This window comes from Pholis gunnellus (genome assembly GCF_910591455.1).
Source record: "Pholis gunnellus genome assembly, chromosome: 6".
NCBI classification, from domain to species: Eukaryota; Metazoa; Chordata; class Actinopteri; order Perciformes; family Pholidae; genus Pholis; species Pholis gunnellus.
In genome coordinates this window covers 27,999,247-28,026,944 of record NC_136532.1, presented here as the reverse complement: position 1 = coordinate 28,026,944, position 27,698 = coordinate 27,999,247, and the positions used below count along the sequence as shown (strand labels likewise).

At 46.3% G+C, this 27,698-nt stretch overlaps 1 protein-coding gene across 2 annotated transcripts; it reads right to left on the bottom strand.

The window, feature by feature from the left end:
- Positions 1-99: 99 nt before the first annotated feature.
- Positions 100-27,698, bottom strand: LOC306697814 (NLR family CARD domain-containing protein 3-like). 2 transcript variants are annotated; one of them, XM_079161874.1, is made up of 11 exons: positions 27,665-27,698; positions 23,093-23,174; positions 22,867-23,019; positions 22,363-22,539; positions 18,813-18,891; positions 18,429-18,657; positions 16,471-18,286; positions 16,200-16,373; positions 15,926-16,099; positions 10,983-11,029; positions 9,277-10,845 (listed from the first exon to the last, which is right to left on the bottom strand). In XM_079161874.1, exons 2-11 carry the CDS (start codon positions 23,158-23,160, stop codon positions 10,241-10,243), a joined length of 3,522 nt encoding a protein of 1,173 aa, XP_079018000.1. In that variant the 5' UTR covers positions 23,161-23,174; positions 27,665-27,698; the 3' UTR covers positions 9,277-10,240. The 2 variants fall into 2 exon arrangements, with proteins under 2 accessions (XP_079018001.1, XP_079018000.1); XM_079161875.1 differs by lacking the exons at positions 9,277-10,845; positions 10,983-11,029 and adding an exon at positions 100-223.

Sequence of the window (27,698 nt, the reverse complement as noted above, 5' to 3'; positions counted from 1 at the left end):
GGTCTCCTTCCCTGGTCTCCGTCCCTGGTCTCCTTCCCTTGTCTCCTTCCTTGGTCTCCGTCCCTGGTCTCCTTCCCTGGTCTCCGTTCCTGGTCTCCTTCCCTTGTCTCCTTCCCTGGTCTCCGTCCCTGGTCTCCTTCCTTGGTCTCCTTCCCTGGTCTCCTTCCTTGGTCTCCTTCCCTGGTCTCCTTCCTTGGTGTCCGTCCCTGGTCTCCGTTTTTACCTTTAAAAAGAGATACAAAACATGACAGGAAGTAGAAATATTTCAAAATAAAAGTCAAGGCAATATAAATTCTTCTCTAGCCTGATGCAAACACATACCAGAGTAACATTAGAATAAAGTACATGAATGAATATAAATAAATAAAGGAGGTAGATGGAGCGTGTTAGCAACAGTAAACATGCAGTTTAATATGTATTTATCATGTACTCATCAAGAATCTAGTTTTCTATTAATGTGAGGATTGTTTGATGTGATACAGTTCATCATATAGTTTCATTAAAGTCATGTTGTGTTCACATTGATATTTATGTCTCCACATGTTGTGTTTCAGTGAACTCAGAGCTCAGACTGTAGAAGTTAACGTGTTTCTCATTTCTCCCACTAGATGTCAGTAAACGTGGATTTAAAGCATCGATTTACTCATATTGACCTGTTCTTTGTTCGTGATCCAGGTTATTGATACAGATGTGTTTAATGATGTTTATTTCATCTCATACTTCATGTTCATGGTTAACTTGTAACCTAGTGATAAACATCATGTATTTACTTGTTATTTCTGTCATTTTATTCTTATTAAACATAATGTAACTACCTCATTGGTCTGTTTATCCTGATTGAATGGTTAAACAGAAGAGGTCAAAGGGCCACAAAGAGAAGATGTAATGTTGGTCAAATACAGAAAGTTTGACTCCAGAAAATGTTCAATTATTTTTCCTAATCTCACAAAACCAGAACACAAACCAGATGAATTGGTTCTGTTCTTCGCTGCTTCGCTGAACGTTCTTCTTTCCTTTCCACACCTTCTAGCTACGTGAACGTTAGATTTTATAGGAATGTTTGAGCTTCTGTTCAGTGACTTTGATGAATCAGCTTTAATTACTCACAATTCAGTGAGACGGTCGTTTCATTTGCTAACTGGGGAATGATCACCGGTTTATGAATATGCTTGTTAGCTGTGTACATATAGACTGTGTATTGTTAGCAGAAAATATAAATTAATCGTACAAATACAACCCATTCTGCTCTCAGAGCATATTTCAATGTTTTAAAATCAATAATCTCTCTCTGGAAAAAAAAACACTGTTACTTTATACAAATGTGAAAATCACAGAATGTTAATAGGAAAGGAATATGTACAGCTCTTATAGCAAATAATAAGTGAGATAAGCACAGTCATTATGTATTCACTTATTTTGTATTCGACTGAATCAGTTATTAGATGTTGCACTGAATGTGGGTGAACCGGAGCTCCCAGTGAAAAACCCTGATCTACATCACAGTAAGAGTCACACAGACTCACAAAGGCTCAAGCCTTCTAGCTCTGAGGTCACACTGTGGACCTCTGAGGTCACACTGTGGACCTCTGAGGTCACACTGTGGACCTCTGAGGTCACACTGTGGACCTCTGAGGTCACACTGTGGACCTCTGAGGTCACACTGTGGACCTCTGAGGTCACACTGTGGACCTCTGAGGTCACACTGTGGACCTCTGAGGTCACACTGTGGACCTCTGAGGTCACACTGTGGACCTCTGACAAGAGTTATTTTTTTCTTTGAGTGAATGAAGTTCATATTCACTGAAAGCAGGAAAAACCGGAGCCCCCAGAGTAAACCGTACCTTACCTCCACCTACTCAACACCACGTCCACAAATGCAGATGTTGGAGATAGCTTTGTGTGAGTGAGTATTGATTTAGAGAGATTTAATCATTGTGAGTATTGATTTAGAGAGCTTTGTTTTTTTAGAAAACAATGGGCTAGCAAGCTGAAATGTTGACTGTAATTCCCTTTCCCATAGCTTCAATGGTGTGAATAACAATGGGAAACTCTTTACACTTTCTTCATAGTAATATAGTCAATGTTGCATATATTCCACCTAGAAATCTCCACATAACAATGAGCTAGGAAGCTGGACTACACTACCTTCTCAAAGTCTTGATCCACTGGTATGAAAATTAAAAGGATTGGAGAAAGTGCATTTATTTGAATTATCAGGCAAATCAGGCAAGTCCAAGGCATTGATTTGCCTGAAAATGCAAAGTCATCCGATTTACTCGAAACTATGCGTACTTGGTGGGCTGTTCCCAGGTATGCCCCCTCATACGTTTCAGCCTCCTAGCCTAGAGCACACTGGAGATATTGTTTGGGAGAAATGAGAACAAATGTGCCATGTCGGTTGGGATAATTTGCCTACATGGGAGCCCAATCAAATGTAGTTCAAAAAACGCCATTTCGAGGACCTTTTTGTCCGGGAAATGGCAGTTGCCTTATAACTCAAAAAGTGTCTTTCCGACTACATATGTATGGGCTGAAAATGTTGTCCAATAATCCCAACCCAATCGGCCGACATTGACCCAATTGTCCTCCATTCCTACAACATGCAAAATAACTCATCAAATAGCTCAAACAGTCTGGAAATTGCATCCAACATCTAATCTGAGGTCCTGAGCTTGCTCACCAAGGACCCCGTCTCTCAGCCCTCTGGAAAGCCATCTTCTTTTAGCAGCATGCTAATGAGATCAAACCAATTAATCCTAATAGAGTGTCCTCTTGTGTCCACCATATGTCAATTTTATAACAACAAGTCCTTTAGTAGTGTGGGGCGACTGTGGCTAAGCGGACAGCAGGGCCGTCCTCAGGCTCTGCTAGTCGCATGTCGATGTGTCCTTGAGCACGACACTTAACCCCAAAAAATTGCTCCCGTAGCTGTGCCTATGGTGTATGTGATAGAATCTGAATTGTAAGTCGCTTTGGATAAAAGCATCTGCTAAATGACTGTAATGTTTTTATAGGACCCAACAAAATCCTCTTGACTCTCGAAAATGCCCGTTCCCTAATTTTCCAAAAAATGCCATTTCGACTAAATTTGGGCTCTCATGAAGGCCAATAATCCTAACCCAAAACTCCCGAACGTCAGTAGGACAGTTTTTATCAGTCTTTTCTCTTTATTTTTATACTTTAAATCAAAGTATAGAATTGGAACCTTTTCATTCAAAGAGGGGCTTGTGATTAAATACCGAAAATTTGGTGCTCGTAGTTGCAAGTTAAGGTCCCCAAAAACAGGCCCAAATGTCAAAATCTGAGCCATATTCCCTTATTTTGGGGGATTTTTTGACCTATGTAAAAATGGCCATAATCTTTTAAATATGGGTCCCAGAGACCCCAGATTGTGGACACACATTGTGTACTGGGCCTACAATAAGGTCACATGACTCCTCTAGACCACCTAGAAAAAAATTGGGATCAATTTTTATTTCTAAACTTGTCAGAGCCCTTCTTTTTTCATATGTTGTAGCCACGCCCAAATGTGGCACATTCATGTTGGATGGCACTCTTAGCACTTAGCATGCCTGCACGGGAGGAGGGAGACTTGGCCTACATTTGAATAGGGAATTGTGATAGGATAAAATGAATGGAAAATGATGACCAAATGTCCCTCCTTCAAATGGTCATAACTTCTCAGAACATGGTTGAATTTGCTGGAAAATTGCATGAAACATTCCCCTTGATGACTGAAATCAGCATATTCAGCAGCAAGTCTGCAGACCCTCTGGAAACCTATCTTCTGTTAGCAGCATGCTAATGACTTGAAACCAACTGAACCTTGAAGAGTGTCCTCTTGTATCCATCCATCCATCCATCTTCCTCCTCTTATCCGGGGTCGGGTCGCGGTGGCAGCAGGCCAAGCAGGCTGACCCAGACTTCCCTCTCACCCGCAACATGTTCCAGCTCATTCTGGGGGATCCCGAGGCGTTCCCAGGCCAGCTGGGAGATATAATCCCTCCAGCGTGTTCTGGGTCTTCCCCGGGGTCTCCTCCCAGTTGGACGTGCCCGGAAAACCTCCAGTGGGAGGCGTCCAGGAGGCATCCTAATTAGATGCCCGAACCACCTCAGCTGACTCCTTTCGATGCGAAGGAGTAGCGGCTCGACTCCAAGTTCCCTCCTGATGTCCGAGCTCCTTACCCTCTCTCTAAGGCTGAGCCCGGCCACCCTACGGAGGAAACTCATTTCGGCCGCTTGTCCTTTCGGTCACGACCCAGAGTTCGTGACCATAGGTGAGGGTAAGAACGTAGACCGACCAGTAAATTGAGAGCTTTGCCTTCCGGCTCAGCTCTCTCTTCACCAAGACGGTCCGGTGCAGCGCCTGCTTTACTGCTGCAGCCGCACCGATCTCCCGCTCCATCTTACCCTCACTCGTGAACAAGACCCCGAGATACTTGAACTCCGTCACTTGCGGTAGGCACTCCGTCCCCACCTGGAGGGAGCAATCCACCGGTTTCCGGCAGAGCACCATGGCCTCAGATTTGGAGGTGCTAACTCTCATCCCCGCCGCTTCATACTCGGCTGCAAACCGCCCCAGTGAATGCTGGAGGTCACGATCCGAGGAGGCCAACAGGACCACATCATCTGCAAACAGCAGAGAGGTGATCCCGAGACCCCCGAACCTGACGTTCTCCAACCTCCCGGCTGCGCCTAGAAATCCTGTCCATGAAAGTCACGAACAGGACCGGTGACAAAGGGCAGCGCTGGCGGAGGCCAACACCCACCGGGAACGTCTCTGACTTATTGCCAAGAATGCGGACACAGCTCCTACTGCAGTCGTACAGAGACCGGATCGCCCGTTGTAACGGGTCCGGCACCCCATACTCCCACAGCACCCCCCACAAGAACCCCCGAGGAACCCGGTCGAAAGCCTTCTCCAAGTCCACAAAACACATGTAGACTGGTTGGGCAAACTCCCAGAACCCCTCCAGTAGTCTTGCGAGGGTGAAGAGCTGGTCCACTGTTCCACGGCCGGGACGGAATCCTCTTGTATCCATCATATGTCAATTTTATGACAGCAAGCCATGTTTTATTGCACCCAACAGAAAAGATTCGAACCAAATGGCACACATGTTCCCAAATGGCCGTAAGCCAGTTTTCACCAGTCTTTTCTCTTAATTTTTATACTTTAAATCAAAGTAGAGAATTGGAACCTCTTCCTCTTTAAAGAGGGGCTTGTGAATATGAATTACCTCAAATGTAGTGCTCGTAGCTGCAAGTTAAGGTCCCAAAAAACAGCCCCAAAGGTCAAATTTGAGCCATATTCCCTTATTTTGGGGGATTCTTTGACCTATGTAAAAACCCCAAATTGTGGACATACATTGTGGACTGGTCCTACAATAAGGTCACGTGACCAAATCATCTAGATTGGCCTGTATGAAACTCAGAGAACAGCATGGTGTCAGGGTTGGTAAGTTGTACACCCTGTGAAGAAGTTAGTCAGATTGGATGAGCTTTTATTTCTAAACTTGTCAGAGCCCTGCTTTTTTAATATGTTGTAGCCACGCCCAAATGTGGCAAATTCATGTTGGATGGCACTCTCTAGCACTTAGCATGCCTGCGTGGGAGGAGGGAGACTTGGTGCACATTTGAATAGGGAATTTTGATAGGATAAAATGAATGGAAAATGATGACCAAATGTCCCTCCTTCAAAATGTCATAACTTCTCGGAAAAGGGTTGGAACTGCTTGAAATTTATATGAGACATTCCATGGGATGACTTAAATCAGCACACCGAGCAGCTAGTCTGCAGAACTTTGGGAAATCTATCTTTCCTCAGGAACATTGTATTGATGTAAATCTAACTGAACCTGAAATTGTTTGTCTTGTATAAATGGTTTTATGGCACCCAACAGAAACAGAAACCTGTATACGTTACTAACAGTCTTTTAATTAATACAAATTACTTTAAAGTAAGATAGAGGAATACATTATTGTTGTAAATTAAGAGAGGTTGGTGGAGATGGAATCACTAAAATGTCGAGGTCGTAGGTCCAAGTTAAGGAGCCCAAAAACAGGCGCAAATGTCATAATTGACATACAATCTGGGAAAAGGTTGAAACTGCCTGAATTTTGCATCAAACATTCACTCTGATAACTTGATTCATTATGCCAAGCAAGAAGTCTGCAGACCCTTGTGAAAGCAACCTTTCTTCAGGAACGTCCTATTGAGCTAAAACCAACTGATTCTTAAAGACTGTCCTCTGTTGTCTACTACGTTTCATTTAAAAGAGATTTCATGGGAAAACAGGTCCAAAATGCAATGAGAGATTTGGGAAAGTTCACCCTATTTCATTTTTGATGTTTCTTTTCAAAACTGCAAAGGGGCTCCCTTGTGCTTAATTTGGCCTTTTTGGGACCATTCGGGGTCGTCCCTGCGCATCCGGTAACATAACGAGGTGTCCACGGTCGTACGGTGATAGCTGATCCGTTTCCATGTTTTCCACTCGAAAAGCATAAAATGCCCCATTTGGCACATAACCCACCCATTCCCTCTTTTTTAGTCTTGGGCCATGTAGGCCAATTATCCCAACCGATATGACATAAAAGATCCCCATCTCTCCCAAACAATAACTCCAATTGCTTTGGGCTAGGAGGCTGAAACGTATGAGGGGTTATATCTGGGAACAGCCCACCAGTTGCGCAAAGTTTCAAGCAAATCGGATGAGTTGGATTTTTGAGCAAAATCGATGCCTTGTGCTACTTTGCCTGAAATTTCAAAGAGTTGCAATTTCTCCAATCCTTTTGGATCTATCCTTTGAGAAGATAGTACAGTCCAAATGTCAGCTTCCTAGCCCAAAGTGTTGTGGAGATTTTCTAGGTCAAATGTCAGTTTATTTACAACTGAAAAACTGCCATTTCAAATACATTATTATGGAATCTCATGTGGCCCAATGATACTGACCAAATGGCAAAATTTGTCCCAAAACAATGATTCCCTACAATTAAGCGATGGTCCAAGATTTCTACGATTCAAAGCGAGGTATCGAACGGTTGAGAAGATATCGCGGTTTAAAACATCAATCCACAATCTCACAGAGCTGGCCATGAATTGGCCCAAATGTTCCCATTAGTCCCGGAGGATTGGGAACATTTGGGAACAATTCATGGCCAGCTTTTGAAATGTCCCTTGTGGTCCCAAAAGTCACTGACCAAATGGCAGTTGTGGTCCAGTACGTCCCAGGTCCTTGGCCCCCTAGTGCAGTGGTCCCCAACCACCGGGCCATGGACTGGTACCAGGCCGTGGGTCATTTGGTACCGGGCCGCACAGAAAGAATAAATATTGTATTATTTCCGTTTTATTGATTTTTTTTGGAAAGTTTTATTTTGAAAAATAACCGGATTCTCTCGCAATTTCATTCGCCTGTGGCTCTTGACACATGTCAAGACGCTTGTCTCGGTCACGTGATACGTTACCTCAAAAATGAAGCCCGCTAACTACCAAAAATGAATACAAAACTTTTGGAGAGCTTCTTTGCAAAGGGGAAAAGGCCACTAAGGAGACAGAAGAAGAACCTACAACTTGCAAGAAAAAAGCTTAATTTAACAGACAACATCAGGAGTCTAATTAAATATCAGGAGTATTTCTGACACGCCAAGCCCGCTCTGCATAATATGTGGCGACAGAGGAAGATCAACTGCTGGAGATTGCAAATGACGGTGGCCTTAAAGTATGTTTGAGACCACAACTCTGCTGGTGTTTTGGATTCAAATCAAGGCTGAGTATCCTGAGATCGCCGCTAAAGCACTGAAAACCCTGCTTCCATTTCACACATCCTATCATTGTGAAGCGGGATTTTCTGCAGTGACAGCAATCAAAACAAAACAAAGTAGACTGGACATAAGGAACACACTTCGGGTGTCATTGTCTCCCATTATCCCCAGATGGGACCGTCTCGTTGCAGAGAAGCTCAGGGCTCCACTGATTCAGCGTTATTGTGAGTAGTATTTATTTATGCATTTTATATTTGTTTTAATGCCGATCGTATCATTTTATTTCCTCGTGTTTATCCGCCACACCTTGAATGCCAGTCCGTGAAAATATTGTCATACATGAAGCCGGTCCGTGGCGCAAAAAAGGTTGGGGACCTCTGCCCTAGTGGACACGAGCGGTAAACTGCCAGTTGGCCTACCTGATCCAAAACTTCGGAAAATCATAACTCGGAGACCGACGGTCCGAACGGAGCGCAATTTTCCCGCGTGGCACGTTGGCCAAGATGTTATCTGTCTCTGGGCCCTCCCGATTTTTAGCGGCTCTCCTTGTTGCACTAATGTTGATCCGAAAAATGCCCGATTTATCCTTACGGCCACATACAGTCCGAATAGCCCTGGTGTCCCTAGGGCCGGTTAGGTGTTTTGGGGGGCCGGTGGGTTATTACAGATGGTTCATCCTGAACTTCGCAGATCTGACCAGCCCCTTGACCGACCTGAACCGGAAAGGTGACTCCCTGCGTTACTACCTCCTGGGACACTCATTCACCTTCTGTTCGGACCACGCCCCGCTCCAGTGGCTCCACCGCATGAAGGATACTAACGCCCGGATCCCTCGGTGGTATCGGCTTTACAGCCTTTTAACTTCAAGGTGGTCCATAGGCCGGGGGCGCAGATGGTCATGGCCGACTTCCTCTCCCACTCTGAAGGGGGGGGGGGGGGGGGTTAGGCCGGATGGCTCCCCGGCCTAAGTCGGGCGGTGGGGGTATGTGGTGGTTGGGTGTGGTTGGGCGCAGCTGCAGAGGGGACAGAGTGGGGGGGAGTGGTTCAGGGAACGGTGCCGGTAAGAGGCGTAGCGTGAACGGATCCCGCCCCGGGGAAAGCGGGACAGGCTTGCGCACCCAACACGGTGGTTACTCCATAGGGCGGTCCTTCCCATGTGAGGTAGTTTCCTCACGGAGGTATCAGAACAGTACCGTAGGCCTTTTATCTCACCCCGTAGCTGAATCGTTAGGATTTCGGAATGAATTGTCTTCCTGAGAGTCTTGTACGGCTACGCCGTAGGCGCTCTCAGTAGGATGTAACCCTAACACCCAGTATGAATAGTTATGTAGAACGTCTGTACTTTACTATTGCATATTGTGAACATTCTCACCATTTATGACGAGCACTGCCAAGTCTTCACCCAGGGTACTCACCTTTAAACTCTCTGGTAGAGTCAGTCTTCACATCTGTATCACACGGTTGTTGGACAGGGAAGAGGGTCAACTTGTTCTCAAAAAACAGAGTCTCTAGTTTGGGTCCAGTCACTTACAAATGGTAAGGCTGTGGTTTTATTAAAACAGTCCAAAGCAATCACATAGAACAATTTAAATTCAATGAAACACTCTCAGTGGTAAAACTAATGCTGACATCCTGCTTGTTTTCAGGGTCTCTCAGTCAGCTCTCACTGTGAGTAGAAGGGTGTTCTACTCCCCGCTCAGGGGGCAAGACCCCTAAGGGTCTATTAAGTAAGTCTCTCCCAGTCTCTACGCTGGGAAAAAGCAAAAAATAAACAGATTTTCTTTCATACTACTCTGATTCTAGTGCCTCCCCTAATCACATGCATCACACATACAGGAGGCATCTGGTACCAGAGTTAACAACAGAATGTAAATGGTTGTAACTGGTTTGGTCCGGATTGAACCAAAGCACCATTCAAGGCTAAAGTGACTGTTAGATAAAGTGTCTAAGCAGGCTATATGTTTCTATCACCTCTAATATGAAATAAAACAGTTTGTGTTAAATTGGTTATAATAAGTGTAAACAAGTTATATATTGTGACAGTTATAAAAAGTGAACAAAATATATGTTTGTGATGGTTATACTTTTATGCTTTCATATCTTTCTACGATCTCTCAACAGAGGATTAATTAGCCTCACCTGTAATCAATCGTGGTAGAAAGAATACAAATCAAAGAATGAAAAGTGAAATCATGACAAATTCAGAATGACTGTGAGCTCAGTAATAGGTCAGAAATCAATAGTAACTTATTGAGTAGCACAAACTTATATGCATCAAGACTATACGAGTGTGAAATAGAATAAAAGTAAAGAACATTAGAAACACTGCTGACGAGGCTCTATCTATCCAAAGGTTAGAAGAGCCGAGCTGCATAGAAGTCAGTCAGGTGATCAACGTTTCTCACTTTATACCTGATCTGTGCTGTTAGAAAACCCACCAACTCTCTGAATGTTGCATGTGTGTGATCCTGTACACACTGAACTATCTGGTCAGCAGAGAGAAGGTTTCTCTAGCAGGAGGAGACTCTCCCTCCTCCAGAGAACACAGAGACATGGAGGAACCAGACGAGAAGCTGGACCAGAACCCAAAGCCAGGATAAAGAGGTTCAGTGAATGTGGTGTTGAAGGTGTGGAGGTGGATCAGTGTGTCAGAGGAGACTCTGTAGAAGGACAGAGAGCCAGCAGGACAGTCCACATACACTGCTACTCTACCAGAGGAGGAGGAGGAGGAGGAGGAGGAGATGGTGATGGATGTTCTTGTCTTATTGTGATAGACATAGTAATCACCACCAGTACATCTCAGATTCCAGGACTGATCATTCTCTCCAAACCAACAGTCATCACTCTCTCCTCTCCTCCTGATTCCTCTGTAACTCACTGATATATTAACTCTTCCGCTCCACTCGACCTCCCAGTAACAGCGACCAGTCAGACCAGTTCTACACAGCAGCTGATGACAGAAGTCAAACCTGTCTGGATGATCAGGATATGACTGAACCTCCTTCACATGTGTCACCTTCCTGTTGTTGTGAGACAGTTTGAGGTTTCTGTTCACTGTGTTTGTGTCGAGTGTGAGTTCACAGGAATCTGATGGAGAGAACAAGACACAACACAGCTGCAGTTATTAATCTATCATCTGTTTGATGATGACATCAGAGATGTGAATGAGTGATGTCAGTCTGAAGATGCTTTGTTTTCATGAATCAAACTCAAAGCACACTCACACTTCCTCAGACCTGGTCTGGACCATCGGACTCCAGCAGGCTCCACCCTGAAAGGAGGAGGGGGGTCAGAGCAGCATGAAACATGGACATTACATCGCTCTCACACACAGAGCTTTGTTATTCATGTTCACATGGAGCACTTATTATTCATCAGCTCATACTCTTTGACTTCACTGGAGCTTCTTCTGATTGGCCCATGACGACAGCTCATGATGTTCACTTGTTCATGATCTATTATTATCAGTATTATATTGACAATCATCCATTTCACACTCAGTTTCCTCCACCAGTCAGTCAGTAAATCACATGTTTAAACCTGCAGCTTATAAAGTAGTTGTGTCTAACATGATGTCAACCAGCTGCTTCCACATCCAGCAGTTACACATCAACATGATGACTCATCAGGAGTCTTTGTGTTTGTGTCTCCTGATGAATGTTAGTCCACTATTCTCTCTCTTGTAGCTCTGTGTTTGGTCTCCACCACCTCCTGAGGGAAACATCTGTCTCTTTAGTGTCAGGATTCCTGTCTGAACCATTGTGTGTTAACCTCTGTTTCCCCCCAATCTCCTCTCCTCATGTGTCTGTCATTCCCCTGTTTGTTATTGTATGTCATGTGCTCGGTGTTTGTTTTCTTGGACCTGCCTCCAGACGATTTCCATGGCCACACCTCTGATTGGCACTCAGCTGCGGACAATCTGGATCGTTACCAGCTGATCCTGATTCCACTGATCACCGCCTGGCTGCTTATCAACCCTGGCCCTGCAGTCCCCCTGCAGTCCAGTCCCGGTCGTTGCCGCCTCAGCTCCGCAGCAGTCCGTTGCCGCCGTCACCACCTCCGAGCAGCAGCGACCTCCGGTTCCAGTCGCCGCCGCCTCTGAGCAGCAGCAGCGACCTCCAGTCCCGGCCACCGCCGCCGCCGCCGCCTCCGAGGAGAGGCAGCGACCTCCAGTCCCGGCTGCCGCCAATGAGTTGAGCCTATTCTTAGCAGGCTTTGCCATTTGGCTGAGCCTCGCCGTCCCTGAGCAGCAGCGACCTCCGGTCCCGACCGGGACTGACCGCTGCCGCCTCCGTGCGGCGGCGCCCTCCAGTGCCTGCCGCCGCCGCCTCCGTGCTGCAGCGACCTCCAGTACCTGCCGCCGACGCCGCCTCCGAGGAGCAGCGACCTTCAGCTCCTGCCGCCGACGCCACCTCCAAGGAGCAGCGACCTTCAGCTCCAGCCACCGCCGAGGAGCAGCGACCTTCAGCTCCTGCCGCCGCCGAGGAGCCGCGCCCCACAATCCTTGCCGCCGCCGAGGAGCCCCAGCCTGTCCAGCCCGGCTCTCCTGAGCCCCAGTCTTCCCAGTCCGGCTCTCCTGAGCCCCAGTCTTCCCAGTCCGGCTCTCCTGAGCCCCAGTCCTGCTCTCCGGAGCCCTAGTGTTCCCAGTCCGGCTCCTCCGAGCTCCAGTCGGAGCCCCAGCCCGTCCAGTCCGGCCCCTCCGAGCTCCAGTCGGAGCCCCAGCCCGTCCAGTCCGGCCCCTCCGAGCTCCAGTCGGAGCCCCAGCCCGTCCAGTCGGAGCCTCAGCCCGTCCAGTCCGGCTCCCCCGAGCCTCAGCCCGTCCAGTCCGGCTCCTCCGAGCCTGTCCAGCCCAGCCGTCCGCCGGAGCCCCCGCTTCGGAAGCAAGTCCTGCAGTCCGGCCGTCCGCCGGAGCCCCCGCTTCGGAAGCAAGTCCTGCAGTCCGGCCGTCCGCCGGAGCCCCCGCTTCGGAAGCAAGTCCTGCAGTCCGGCCGTCCGGCGGAGCCCCCGCTTTGGAAGCAAGTCCTGCAGTCCGGCCGTCCGCCGGAGCCCCCGCTTCGGAAGCAAGTCCTGCAGTCCGGCCGACCGCCCGAGATCCAGCCTCTAGAGTCCTGTTCCCCGTCTGATTTCCGGCCTCCAGAGCCCTGTTCCCCGTCTGATTTCCGGCCTCCAGAGCCCTGTTCCCCGTCTGATTTCTGCCCTCCAGAGCCCTGTTCCCCGTCTGATTTCCGGCCTCCAGAGCCCTGGTGAACATAGAGGAGCTCTGGACTTTGTCACAGGTCTGCCACCATCGCAGGGGAACACGGTCATTGTTGCGGTGGTTGACCGCTTCTCCAAGGCGGCTCACTTCCTCGCGCTGCCCAAGCTTCCCTCTGCTCAGGAAACGGCTGACGTTATGGTTCAACCAGGTGTTCCGTCTGCATGGGATCCCTGCGGACATTGTTTCTGACCGAGGCCCGCAGTTCGTATCCCAGTTCTGGAGAGCCTTCGGCCGGGTCCTCGGCGCCACCATCAGCCTGTCCTCTGGGTTCCACCCCCAGTCCAACGGGCAGACAGAGAGACTGAATCAGGAGCTTGAGGCCTCCCTCCGCTGCGTGGCAGCATCTAACCCCTCCAGCTGGAGTACTCCCCTGCCCTGGGTGGAATATGCCCACAACTCTCATACTTCTTCGGCGACTGGTCACACTCCATTCGAGGCCTCCCTGGGGTACCAGCCGCCTCTGTTCCCCGCCCAGGAGGTGGAGATAGCCGTTCCCTCAGTTCAGCTCCACCTTCGTCGCTGTAGGAAGGTGTGGAGGGAGACCCGGGCCGCTCTTCTCCATACCGCTGAACAAAATAAACGCTTGGCGGATCTCCGCCGCATCCTGGCTCCACTTTACCAAGTCGGTCAAGAGGTGTGGCTCTCCACCAAGGACATCCTATTGAGGACCGAATCACGGAAGATGTCCCCCCGGTTCATCGGTCCTTTTGAGATCCAGGCCATTGTCAACCCTTCCGCAGTTCGTCTGAAACTCCCCTCGTCCATGAGGATCCACCCGACGTTCCACGTGTCTCTGATCAAACCGGTGTCCACCAGTGCCCTGTGCCCTCCGGCCAGACCCCCACCTCCCGCCCGGCTCATCGACGGAGGCCCGGCGCATACGGTCAACAGACTTTTGGATGTTCGCCGCCGGGGTCAGGGTTTCCAATACCTTGTGGATTGGGAGGGATCCGGTCCAGAGGAACGCACATGGGTGCCCCGCTCTCGGATCCTCGACCCCACTCTGATTCGAGATTTTCGTCGCCTGCATCCAGATAAGCCTGGCGGACCGCCTGGAGGCTCCCGTTGAGAGGGGGGTACTGTCAGGATTCCTGTCTGAACCATTGTGTGTTAACCTCTGTTTCCCCCCAATCTCCTCTCCTCATGTGTCTGTCATTCCCCTGTTTGTTATTGTATGTCATGTGCTCGGTGTTTGTTTTCTTGGACCTGCCTCCAGACGATTTCCATGGCCACACCTCTGATTGGCACTCAGCTGCGGACAATCTGGATCGTTACCAGCTGATCCTGATTCCACTGATCACCGCCTGGCTGCTTATCAACCCTGGCCCTGCAGGCCTGGGTTGTCAGTCCGTTTCGTCTTCTGCCTCGGTAGTCTTACCACTGTTCCGTAAGTCATCAGTTGATTTTTTCCTGGACTAACTTTCTTCCTCTCCACTACGGTTGCAGAATATTTGCTGATCTGCCTGCCCTCCGGTGTCGAGCCACGGGACTCACATCATCGATTTGGCCACCTGTGTCGGACCACGGTCTCCACACATCCTCGCCTTAAAATCCTGGTGAAATAAAATCTGTTTTGCCAGACTCTGTCTCCTGTGGTCTTGCTATTGGGTCCTCATCTTGACCTCCCGTGACATTTAGCTGCTAAATGCTCCTCTATGTTCACCAGCTAGTCTCTGACTGAGTCTGTCTGCTGTTTGCTGCTGAGCAGGTAGTGAACAGTGGCTTCATCACAGCTTGTTGGATGAAAACAGCTGCTGCTGGAAACACTGAGACTGAACCAAACAGGAAATGTGCTGCAGAACCAAAACTAGGAGCTAAAAGAGGCTAAAAAGCTCAGTAGAGCTGCAGAGATGGAGACAGTTCTCTGTGGGTTCATCACCACCACACGACTCTTCACCATCACACAGAGTCAGCTGATCCGTTGTCAATATAGAAGCATTGATTGTTGATGTTCTGGTCCTGACAAGCGACCTCTTGTGTTTGTGTAATAATGACTGTTGTCTCTCAGAAGTAAAGGAGAAAGTATCCTGAAACCACTACAGCGCCACAAACCCTCTGATGGAGGAGGTCGGGGGGGATGGTTGGATGTACAAAGCTGTTCACATCCCGTCTCCTAGCAACAGTCAACACTGGTTTCTATGATCTGTAATCTGGGGGTGAAAATATTACAGTTCAAGTCCGTCTGCAGCCACAGAGCACTGCCTGTGTCCCCCTAGAACTTTGGTCCAGTCCTCAATGAACCTCTTTGGGCTCTGACACACCATGTCCACAATCAGCTGTTGGTTCTTCACTGAGCGTCTGTGGCCGACTGTCACCTGTAGTTTCAACAAGTCGACTCTTATCAGCCAGGGAACTGGCTCTCAGTGCAGAACAAACCACAACCAGGTAAAGCTGAACTCCTTCAAAACAGAAAAACATTCCTATTGTGATGATTCATCAAGACGCTTTAAACAGATTGTTTCTGTCTGTTTGTCTTTTCACAATAAAGTCTGGACTAAAGGGCAACACACACGAGCATCAAAACATCAAGTATTGTTTGATATGAGCCCACAAACCTGCAGCATGACGACGTTGACTCATGTCAACCCACCATGATGCCCGTCAACGTGTCAGGATACACCACTGTCCTATTTTCTAATGTTGAAACAAGACAACGCTGCAGAAAAACAACAGTTCCATCACCTTCCCTCCCTGTTTGGGCTCATCCTGGCTACTGTTCCCTGACTACTTCTGTCTGTATTGATGGTCTGATGTGGGACACAAACAGTTTGATGAGTCTCTGGTAGTTTGAGGTCAGCTTGGTGTGTCAGGGTCATATTAACCAGGCTGACAGTGTGAAAGAGAAAAAGTCTCCAGCTCTACCTCCTCTATCAGACTGATTATCTGTGGCTGCAGCAGGCCTCTTCATACCTGAGAGTTTCCAGTCTCCAGTGAGGATCCTCCAGTCCAGCAGACAGCAGCTTCACTCCTGAGTCTCCTGGATGATTGTAGCTCAGGTCCAGCTCTCTCAGATGGGAGGGGTTGGAGCTCAGAGCTGAGGCCAGAGAAGCACAGCCTTCCTCTTTGATCAGACAGCCTGACAGGCTGCAAACACACAAAACAACACACACGTCACATAATCTGACGGAATCTGTTTGTGTGTAAACTTTAAACTTAGTCCAAGATAAGTAATTCACAGGGTCACCTGAGAGTCTCCAGTGTACACTGTGGACTCTCCAGTCCAGCAGACAGCAGCTTCACTCCTGAATCCTGCAGGTTGTTGTTACTCAGGTCCATCTCTCTCAGACTAGAGGACTGGGAGCTGAGAACTGAGGACAGAGCTTCACAGCTTCTCTCTGAGAGGTTACAGCCACTCAGTCTGAAGAGACAATGATGAAGAAAAAATAAACAATAAGTAGAAAAGATAGCAGCGTATTTAAGTTATGATATATGAATCTACCTCTCTTTGTACTTACAGAGCTTTGTTGGAGGCTTTGACCACTGGCAGCAGCCTCAGAAGAGCCTCCTCTGAAGCAGAGTATTTCTTCAGGTCAAACACGTCCAGATCTTTTCCTGATGACAGTAAGATGAAGACCAGAGCTGACCACTGAGCAGGAGACAGTTCATCTGTGGAGAGACGTCCTGAACTCAGGGACTGTTGGATCTCCTCCACTAGAGAACGATCATTCAGTTCATTCAGACAGTGGAACAGATTGATGCTTTTCTCTGGAGACACATTCTCACTGATCTTCTCCTTGATGTACTGGACTGTTTCCTCATTGGTCTGTGAGCTACTTCCTGTCTGTGTCAAAAGACCTCGTAGGAGTTTCTGATTGGTCTGCAGTGAAAGACCCAGGAGGAAGCGGAGGAACAAGTCCAGGTGTCCATTTGGACTCTGTAAGGCCTTGTCCACAGCACTCTGGTAGAGACGTGTTAGTTTAGTTTTGTCTCTGGAGACTTCAGACCACCAGGAGGTTGATGGTTCTTCTGACAGCAGATTGACTCCAGAGTTGATGAAGGTCAGATGGACATGAAGAGCAGCCAGAAACTCCTGAACACTCAGATGGACGAAGCAGAACACCTTGTCCTGGTACAGTCCTCTCTCCTCTCTAAAGATCTGTGTGAACACTCCTGAGTACACTGAGGCTGCTCTGATATCGATGCCACACTCTGTCAGGTCGGATTCATAGAAGATCAGGTTTCCTTTCTGCAGCTGATCAAAAGCCAGTTTTCCCAGAGTCTCAGTCATCTCCCTGCTCTCTGGACTCCAGTGTGGATCTGTCTCAGCTCCTCCATCATACTTGACCTTCTTCAGTTTGGACTGAACCACCAGGAAGTGGATGTACATCTCAGTCAGGGTCTTGGGCAGCTCTCCTCCCTCTCTGGTCTTCAACACATCCTCCAGAACTCCAGCAGTGATCCAGCAGAAGACTGGGATGTGGCACATGATGTGGAGGCTTCGTGAGGTCTTGATGTGGGAGATGATCCTGCTGGCCTGCTTCTTATTTCTGAATCTCTTCCAGAAGTACTCCTCCTTCTGTGGGTCAGTGAACCCTCTGACCTCTGTCACCATGTCGACACACTCAGGAGGGATCTGATTGGCTGCTGCAGGTCGTGTGGTTATCCAGAGGCGAGCAGAGGGAAGCAGTTTCCCCCTGAAGAGGTTTGTCAGCAGCACATCCACTGAGGTGGACTCTGTAACATCAGTCAGGACCTCATTGTTGTGGAAGTCCAGAGGAAGTCGACACTCATCCAGACCGTCAAAGATGAACAGAACCAGGAACTCTTCAAACCTGCAGATTCCTGCTTCTTTGGTTTCACTGAAGAAGTGATGAACAAGTTCCACCAAGCTGAACTTCTTCTCTTTCAGCACATTCAGCTCTCTGAAAGTGAATGGAAATGTGAACAGTATGTCCTGGTGGTCTTTGTCTTCAGCCCAGTCCAGAGTGAACTTCTGTGTTAAGACTGTTTTCCCAATGCCAGCCACTCCCTTTGTCATCACTGTTCTGATTGGTTCCTTTCTTCCAGGTGAGGCTTTAAAGAGGTCTTCTTGTCTGATGGTTGTTTCTGGTCTGTGTGGTTTCCTGGATGCTGTTTCAATCTGTCTGACCTCATGTTCATCATTGACCTCTGCAGTCCCTCCCTCTGTGATGTAGAGCTCTGTGTAGATCTGGTTCAGAAGGGTTGGGTTTCCTGCTTTAGCGATTCCCTCAAACACACACTGGAACTTCTTCTTCAGGTTAGATTTGAGTTCACGCTGACAAACTGCAGGATGACTTCCTGAATGACTTCCTGAATAAAAACAAAGAACATCAATGAATAAATGATTAGACAAATATGTCAACATATCTGAATACATGTTGGTCCATCTCATGAGACGTTAGTAAACGTCCCATTTAACCAGCATGTTAAATCTTTAGAGAAATCCTCTTACTGCTCTGCAGACAGTCAGCCAGCTCCTCCTGCTTCATCCTCCTCAGGAAGTTTATTGAGATCTTCAGAAATGCCTCTCTGCTGCTCCTCCTCTGCTCTTCATCCTCACCGTCCAGCACCTCCTCATCCTCCCTCTGACTCTCTAAGCATTCTGGGTAATCTGAACTCAGTCCCTTCTGGATCTTCTTCAGCTCGTTCTTCACAAAAGTGACGATGTTCTCCTCCAGCAGCTGGAACAGAATATTCTATGAATGACACAAACTAAAACCATGGAACCAAACATCAGATCCATGTTGGACAGACTGACAATCCACTGGTCTACAAAGTGCAGCATGGAGATGATTGTGAACAGAATAGATGTAAAAGTAGTTGTACATGTACAGACCATAAATATGGAGTCCAGGTGTGTTTGATGCTGCTGGGCAGACTGACCTCTGGGAACCTCTGAGCTCTCCTGGTCCTCTCTGTGGAGGAATCATGAAGAATCAGCTCACATTGTGTTTGTACCATTAACACAAATACAACAATTAGTTAAAGATGTTGTGTTCTGTCATGATTAGTGCTGAGCAATGATAAAAAATGTAAACCGCGATTAATCGCATGATTTTTGCCAAGAAGTCTTTGATCTGCCAGGATTTTATCACGACAATGTTGACTTTGTTATGATCACAGAATGTTGGACTAGCTCTGAGGAATGCACACCTCTCATTGAGTCATGCTGTGATTCACAGAAATGTTCTCAGTCGTTCCTCACTCTGGATCGGCTGCTTCTCCTCCTTTGAATATCTTAGTTATATTCACAGACCCACTAATCTTACTGTTGATCTTTCATTATGGAACAATATGACAGAGTCCTTATTCTTGGTGATTTTCATGTTTGCTGCCCCTCAATCATCACAATCATCAGTCAAGTGTCGAACCATCTTTCAGAGGGATATGCTACACCCTACCCTGGTGTTCTCATGTTTCCTTACCTCCTCATCCCTCACTCCCTACCCTGGTGTTATCATGTTTCCTTACCTCCTCCTCCCTCACTCCCTACCCTGGTGTTCTCATGTTTCCTTACCTCCTCATCCCTCACTCCCTACCCTGGTGTTATCATGTTTCCTTACCTCCTCCTCCCTCACTCCCTACCCTGGTGTTCTCATGTTTCCTTACCTCCTCCTCCCTCACTCCCTACCCTGGTGTTCTCATGTCTCCTTACCTCCTCCTCCCTCACTCCCTACCCTGGTGTTATCATGTTTCCTTACCTCCTCCTCCCTCACTCCCTACCCTGGTGTTCTCATGTTTCCTTACCTCCTCCTCCCTCACTCCCTACCCTGGTGTTATCATGTTTCCTTACCTCCTCCTCCCTCACTCCCTACCCTGGTGTTCTCATGTCTCCTTACCTCCTCCTCCCTCACTCCCTACCTGTCCGTGCTGGATCTGTCCTCGTTGTTTTAAAGATAAATAAGTTGTTAGCATGACATCATCCAGCTAGCCAAACCTGTCTGGTGCAGCTAGTAGAGAAGCTTCATGTTCTGCTTCTCTTTCCCGCTAGTCTGCTGTCTGATTGTGAGGTCAGGCTGATCTGGGATCAGCTCTTTAACTGAAGTTTCTCCTCAAACTTCTCCTCTCAAACGGGTCTGTAGAGACTTCTCCTGACGAGAACGCGCTGAATCTATTTGAGGACGCTGATTGGCTAAATTGTATGTCACTCATTTCTATCTTTAATCAGCGATTGGCTAAACTGCTTCATAGACCCTCCTCGGTGGGGGCTCAAGGTGGGGCCAGGCCCCATGGCCCTCTATCGACCAGCCGCCACTGCGAATAACAATGAAATGTTTGAGAATCTTCAGTCTGGCTTTCACTCTCTTCACATCACTGAGACCTCTCAGGTCAAGGTCACATAAGACCTTCTGCTCAGCTCAGCCTTTGACACAGTGGACCACAATCTCTGAATCCGCCGTCTAAAGAACTCTGTTGGCATCAGTGATGTGGAGCTGGATTGGTTGATGTCTTATCTGTTGAACTGGTTCTTTTGTGTAATGCTTGGAGAGGCCTCCTCTCTTCTGTGGGGTCCCTCAGGGGTCTATATTGGGTCCCCTCCTGTTCACCATGTACATGTCACCACTAGGACTCATCATATGTCTGTGTTTCCCCTACCATTGTATCAGGGGGAGCCCCGCCCCCCCTTGAAGGTCGAGTTAATTTAGTGTAATTGTATTTTCTCTACAGCGCCAGATCACAACAGAAGTCCTGAAGGTTCCTCTAGAACAGGTCTACACCGTGTTCTTTATTAAACTCACTAAACAGCCTCATGTTATGTATCTTATCTACTGACGGCATGTCATTCTGTCTCTACATGGTCGCGTGTTTACAATTCTCCTCTGTTCTCTGTATCGCTACACAGGTGAGCTCACTCCCACCAGCGGACAGAGAGCGCGGAAGATATTCCTCATCAACCAGCTGAAGAGCAGAAACAATATCTGCGTGTTTTAAACGCTCCATGTGGTGAAGATGCAACACTCGCTCTCCTGCGAGTAGCAGCCGCTCCGGTGCCCCCCCCCCCACAAGCAGCTAAAGTCCAGTCACCACCTGATGACAGGTTCTGACCCAGCTTGGCTGTCAGAGGGGAAATACTCCCCCTGACTGTACAAGACTGATCTTGATAAGTAAGTAAATAAATACATTACATACATGTATAAATAAATACATAAATATCAAGAGGCTCTGGAAATGTTCTTCCAGAAGCCCAGAAAGTCACCGCTGTGACAAAAGCTGCAAACTTTCATTGAACATGTTTAGTTCAATGTAGAGTTCAAATAATTGTTCAGTTGTTATATTGACTGCTGTCATTAAATGAAACACATGAACACATGATTCCTTTAAGCTGTAACCCTAGGTCCTAGAGGAAACACTGTACGTCAACATAATACAGAGATTCATTGCTCTGTAGATGATACCCAGTTGTACATCCCATGAAGCCTGCTCCAGCACTGTTTCATGGTTCATGTCCTGTCTTGTAGGTATAATGACCCCTGCTGGCCCCTTTCTGCATTAATGATCTCTCCTCCAGTCTGGAGTTTTATCTCATAAGATTCAGCATGAAGCCTCAACCTGGGTGTTATTTCTGAGTCTGACTTGACTTTTGATGCTCAGGTGACCAAAGTTGTGCAGATCTGCTTCACTCAATTGAGACAGCGAAGCAGAATCAGGTCATTCCTTTGACCTTTGACCTGAGAGAGTCATTCATGCTTTCATCTCCTCCAGACTCGACTACTGCGATGCACTTTAATCTGGTATCAGCAGGAGAAACATTCCATCAGAGGAAGTAACTGAATGGGGTGCAGACAGTTAAGCACAGAATGTTTAGGTGAGGAACAGAAACAGATGTGTTAGAGAGGACTCATCCTACCCCCCCACCCTTGTGCACTGGTCCTTTATAAGATGTAGAAACCTGCACACGGGGCTCTTCATCCCTCAGACTGCACACAGGAGCTCAGTGGGATGATTGAACCTTCTCTGCACAGAGAATTAATACTCCAAAGACAAACTTTCTTTCCTCACATGTCCTTATTTCAGTGTTATAGCGCTCACTCGTACTATTATATAGTTTACACCACACCTTACTAACGGGCCTTTGCTGTCCGGGCCCCTCAGCGGTGGAACTCTCTTCCTGCTAATCTAAGGCCGGAAAATTCAGTTTCCTCTTTAAATCTCTTCTGAAGACTCACTTTTACCGTTTGGCTTGTTTTGACATCTGACGCATTTTATTTTGTTTATTGATTTAAATCTTATTTTACCGGTTTGATTGTGTTTCTGATTTGCTTTCATGTTTTATTATGAAGCACTTTGTAACTTTATTTTGAAAAGGTGCAATTTAAATAAAGTTATTATTATTATCATCATCATCATCATCATCATCATCATCATCATCAGTTTGAAATCCTCACCTTTGATCAACAGAGTGGCGTCCATCTTTGAACTCAATAAAACGACCCATAGACCCGTCACTCTTCATGGACACACAGCTGGGTCCAGGTTCAGGTTCAGGTTCAGGTTCAGGTTCAGGTCCAGGTTCAGGTCCAGGTTCAGGTCCAGCTCCAGGTCCAGGTTGTTCCAGCTTCCTCCTGACAGAAACACCAGATACATTCAGTGATGTAATAAACCTACTGTACTCTGTGTGTTAGTATCCTGGTAGTTTTAGGAGACGTTTAGTATGAAATCAATGCTTCATGTAGAAATGTTTCAGTGTTGATGTTGAAGCTGTATTCAGTGCAGCAAAGACAGGAAGTGATGCAGTGAGGTGACCATGATGGTTGAAGAGTAATGCTGTCCAATCAGGATGAAGAGAGGAACCATGTGTGAGTGTCCTTCTGACATCATCATCATCATCATCATCATCATCATCATCATCATCATCATCATCATCATCATCATCAGTTTGATATCCTCACCTTTTATTAACAGATTGGCGTCCATCTTTGAAGACTATAGGACGATCCATAGACCTCTTCATGGACACATAACTGGGTTCAGGTCCAGGTTCAGGTCCAGGTTTAGGTCCAGGTCCAGGTCCAGGTCCAGGTCCGTCTGGTCCCTGATGGGTCCTGGTCACATGTAGAAACAGAGTCAGTGGATGAAAGACTTTGAGTCATGGACAGTTAGAGACGGTCATCTCACCTCTGAGCTTTGGTGTGGCTGGTTTTAGAGGGAGGGACTCCCTCCTCTCTGTCCTCACACTGATTCATAGCAGAGTCCACACCTTCACACAAACACAACAACATTATTTCTCTTCATCATGACAAACACACACAGCTCATTCACCTCAATACTAAAGACACTCATGGGACAGTTTCCATGTTGTTGTCACTTTGAGAAAGCACTTTGAAAAGCTCTTCAAATGTTCCTCTGTTTCCACGTCTACTGCATCCAGTCAGAGCATGAAGCAGCTACAAACAGGAACAAATGTAAGCTGTGGATGTGCTTCAGTGTTTGTAACATAACAGACTGTCAACGTAAAAGCAGCTCTCTAAACTCTCTGTGTCTCCTGGAGGTCTGACAGTAATCTAGTAGAACTCGTTGGCAGAGGAGACGAGTGAGGAGTCCAGAGAAAAGGACCGGCAGTGAATCCAGAGGCTGAGAGAGGAAAGTGGACTCAACTGGCTGTTAGTTGAACCCTTCAATGAAACACTGTGAGCTTTCATCTGCAGATGTTTAGTGATGTGTTGTCACAATGTAGTGTGCATCATTTATTGTGACATGTAACCTGAATCTCACCATTTACTGCTTTACAGGTCATTTATACTGATGCCTACTGACATGACTTTAAACTATTGTGAGCTCATTTCTGCTCTCCAAACACTTTAAAATCTTTATCTTTATATAAAGGAAACCACATGTTCTTCAGAGGGTCCGCTCAGTGTTTGGACCTCTGTATTCTGAAACCCTCACATAACAACGGTTGCCAGTAGGTGGCGCTGTGACTATGAGTTAATATTGGCCTGCAGAAGTCCTCAAGCCATGACTCTCATCAAGCATGGCAAGTTTGGGACAGTTTAGACAAAGAACAGTCGAGTTACAGCAGATTGATGGATGATGGTGAACCATGTAAAATGGCCGCCATAACACGTCCTCCCCGTTCATGAAACCTTGAAGCTTTTGATAACTTTTCATCACTAAGGTCTTTAGATTGTTCTCACTAAATATTAAGTTAATGTGATTCATTTTCTAGGAGTTCACTAAAGTTCAGCAAAAACACAAGAAATGTATACACAATTCAAAATGGCCGACTTCCGGTTGGGTTTAGAGGATGGCTCCAAGAGACTTTTTTTAAGTCTACATGTGATACATGTGCTTCCCAAATGTTACAGATCTATGTGAAACGTGCTGCGAGGGCTGCGTGGTCTACGTTGTGTAGGGGGCGCTATAGAGCCGACTTCCCTCTGAAGCATTGAAACCACATCAGATACAAACACTGAGGACTTTACATGTGAGAGCAGTTTGGTTCAGTTTGGAGCTTCTTCAGCCTCAGAAACACCTTCAGAGCTCATAATTCATAACTTTATGATCTTTGGATCACTTTTCACTGTAAAGGTCTCAAGATCTGAAGTCCATCAGTTTACATCTCTAAGAGGAGGAGTTAAAGTATGTTAATAATAATAATAACAATAATAATAAACATTAGAAGAAGAATAGCTTCTCTAAATCTAAATTAAGTTTCGTACAGTGTGAAACTGAGTACTTCCGGTCCGGATTTCAAAGTAAAGTTTACGACATTTGGGATTAAGGAGTAGAAGAGTAATTTAAGATCCTATTATTTGGACTCAGTACTGTTTAGACTACAGTCAGTACCAGTGGTGGCCGTCAGGGCCTGCAAAGCCTTCTCTGCTGGCCTAAACAAAATCACAAAGTTAGAGCTATTTTATGATTTAATAATGTATCTTAAATACACTACATGTATTATAATTTATAAAGATATTTGTCTCATTATCTTACGTTCTCATTGCACAGCTACTGTGCTCCTCAGCTGCTCTGCTTCAGTGCAGCTTGTTTTAAGTAGAGCTTTGATCCAATCAGAGTTCACCTCTGTGTCTCTAGGTAGAAGAGAGGCCCCAGGCCTGCAGACTCACCAGTGAATCCATGTGCAGGTTAAGTGAATGGGGACGATGTTGTTGATCGTCATAGTGTTCAACCAATCAGATCTTTAGTTTGACATGGTGGGCGTATTCTTTGACGTGTCAGAGCTGCTAGCTGGCCTACATGTACGTGATTGGTCAGTGGGCTAGCGTGACATGTTGGGCGGTGACAATCCCAACATCTGCTGCCTCTGTGGAGCGGACATGTTCAGCCTCAAACGCATTAACCTTTTAACCTCTAAGCCTATTTTGAGGCCTCTCCTCGAAAATGTCATACCCATACTTAAAAGGGCTTATCTCTCTAACTACAAGGTCTATTTGAATAATTTCAATGGAATAATAACACTAACACTTGTGAGATCTGTTCATATCAGTGTATATGTTACTGGTAAATGCTGAATGAATATAGCACACAGCTCAAATTGAAAATGTTCAGGTTCGCCTGAAAATAAAAAGCACTTTTATTGATGCTATTGATTTGAAATGATGCAGACGAAGGCCTAAACTCTCCCAAATCATAGCACAACATGTCAGCAGTCCTTTAAAAAAAGAATTTGCTTTGATAAAGTGAAGCAGGCCTGAGATATCGATGTTTTTCTACAGGTCAGCCGAGGTCAGCCGACGTCAATTCTGATTTTGGAAGCAGCACGTATAGCTGTTTTATTGTACTTTTATATACTATATAACTATATATTTCACTTCTTTTATCACTAATAGTGTTCAATCTATCTAATACAGCAGGTTGGCATCATTTTGAGAGCCTGGGCCATATAATAACCTGTAAAACATGGCTCATTTTCGTCTGAATTTCAGTTTTACAGAATGCAATTGAACCTTACCAAAGCCTGTGATTGGCCGATTTGCGCATGTGACACAGATTTGAACCCGGAAGAGTGTAACGCGTCTAACGGTACGTTCTTTGAGTTGATTGACAGAATTTTAAGCCTATAAAAATATCGAAAACCGTGGCTCGCCCCCAAGGGTCAAACCCATTGGCCAAAACTGAAAAGATTACCTCTCCTTCATAGACGCTTGTAGAGACTCAGTGTTTTCACAGAACGGAGGAGAGAGACCGGCAGCACATGGCTGCAAGGATTCATTTTTTTGCCGATTTTCATCCAGAAAACCATCTCAAGGTGCAAAGCTTTTACAATTCTATTGATTTTTGGTTCTGTGTTGCTTTGTGGCTTATGGAGTGCAGCTTTTTAATGGTTTGAAGGAGAAGAATTTGGAAGATATGGTTGGATTCAGTGTGGAGTCCTCATGCTCTTTGACATGCGGGTTGTCTGTGAAAGTGCCGTAGTTTTTGGTTGGGATCGGTAACGGAGAACATAGCTCGCCGTCTCCTGGCGAAAAACAGGTGAAATTGTGGTAGTACTTGTAGTATATAGTATTACTTTGTGTATATATATATATGTTTTTGAGTGAGTAAAATAGGTTACATGGTCCATTTTATCAGAATTTCTTCATCACATAGGTTTTTGAAATATCATAAAATATAATTTAATTCGTTGTCTGAAGTGATTTCTCTCCATGAGTCCAGAAGGACTTCTTACTGGAACTAAAACACACGGATGTACTGAACAACCGTGAGATTAATCTCTTTATTAACAAAGAAAGGAGGATGGAGTTTGTCTTTAAATAGTGAACAGCAGCTCTGGTAAGTTAAATGTGTTTGTTTGTACATCTGCAGCAGCTTTAAGATGCTTGTTTATATATTATTATTTGTATGAAGATGGATTTTTGTTTGGTTTAATATGTGGTAGGAACCATTGTTACGTCCAGTGTTGCTCTGGGGACATATTTAGCTGGTGCCAGTGTTGCCAACTTGGCGACTCTCTCGCTAAATCTGGCGACTCTCCAAACCCTCATGGAGACTTTTCTTTGTCAAAAGCTACTAGTGTTAAATCTAGAGACTTGTTCTGGTGTTGGAGACTTTTGTGGTGTTTTGACGTTAAAGCTCGTACGTTCTGCTCTCTCGTGAACGAGCAGCGCGAGCTGCTCTCACAGGCGCCTCGCGCTGCAGTCAGAGCAGAGAGGAGGCGCGCTCTATTTATAACTGTTGGCTATATTTGGACACGAAACAAATAATAACCGTAGCTGTGTTTCAGCTGCAGGACAGCAGTGAAGGTCCAGGTATAGAATGCACGGACCGCCACTGGTCAGTATTAGTATGAAGTACTTTTACTGTGTACTTTGTGAATCATTAAAGTTAGACAAAAAGAATGAATCTTGGTCTCTGGAAGGAACTTTGACATTAGATTATTCAAATAGTACACAGTAAAATACTTCATATTATATCTGACTGTAGTCTTAATAATAATAATAAATAGGATCTTAAATGACTCTTCTGTTCCTTAACCGCAAATAACACACGCGATCCTTTACTTTGAAATCCGGACCGGAAGTACTCATTGGAGGGATGTGCGGTAGGTTTGGAGCGGACGATGACGTCATACTGTACAAACTAAACTTCGCTTTAAATCCATTTGTGTTGAGCTGACTGAAGAAAAACATCAAGTATTTCTGGAACTTCTTCAAATGAGACTGAAGTCAAACGTGACTTTGACCAAAGAGTCCTCAGAGAGTCCCTCCGTGAGAAGAGTCGCTCACTCACCTTCAGAAGCAGAGAAGAAGAAGCTGCGACACCA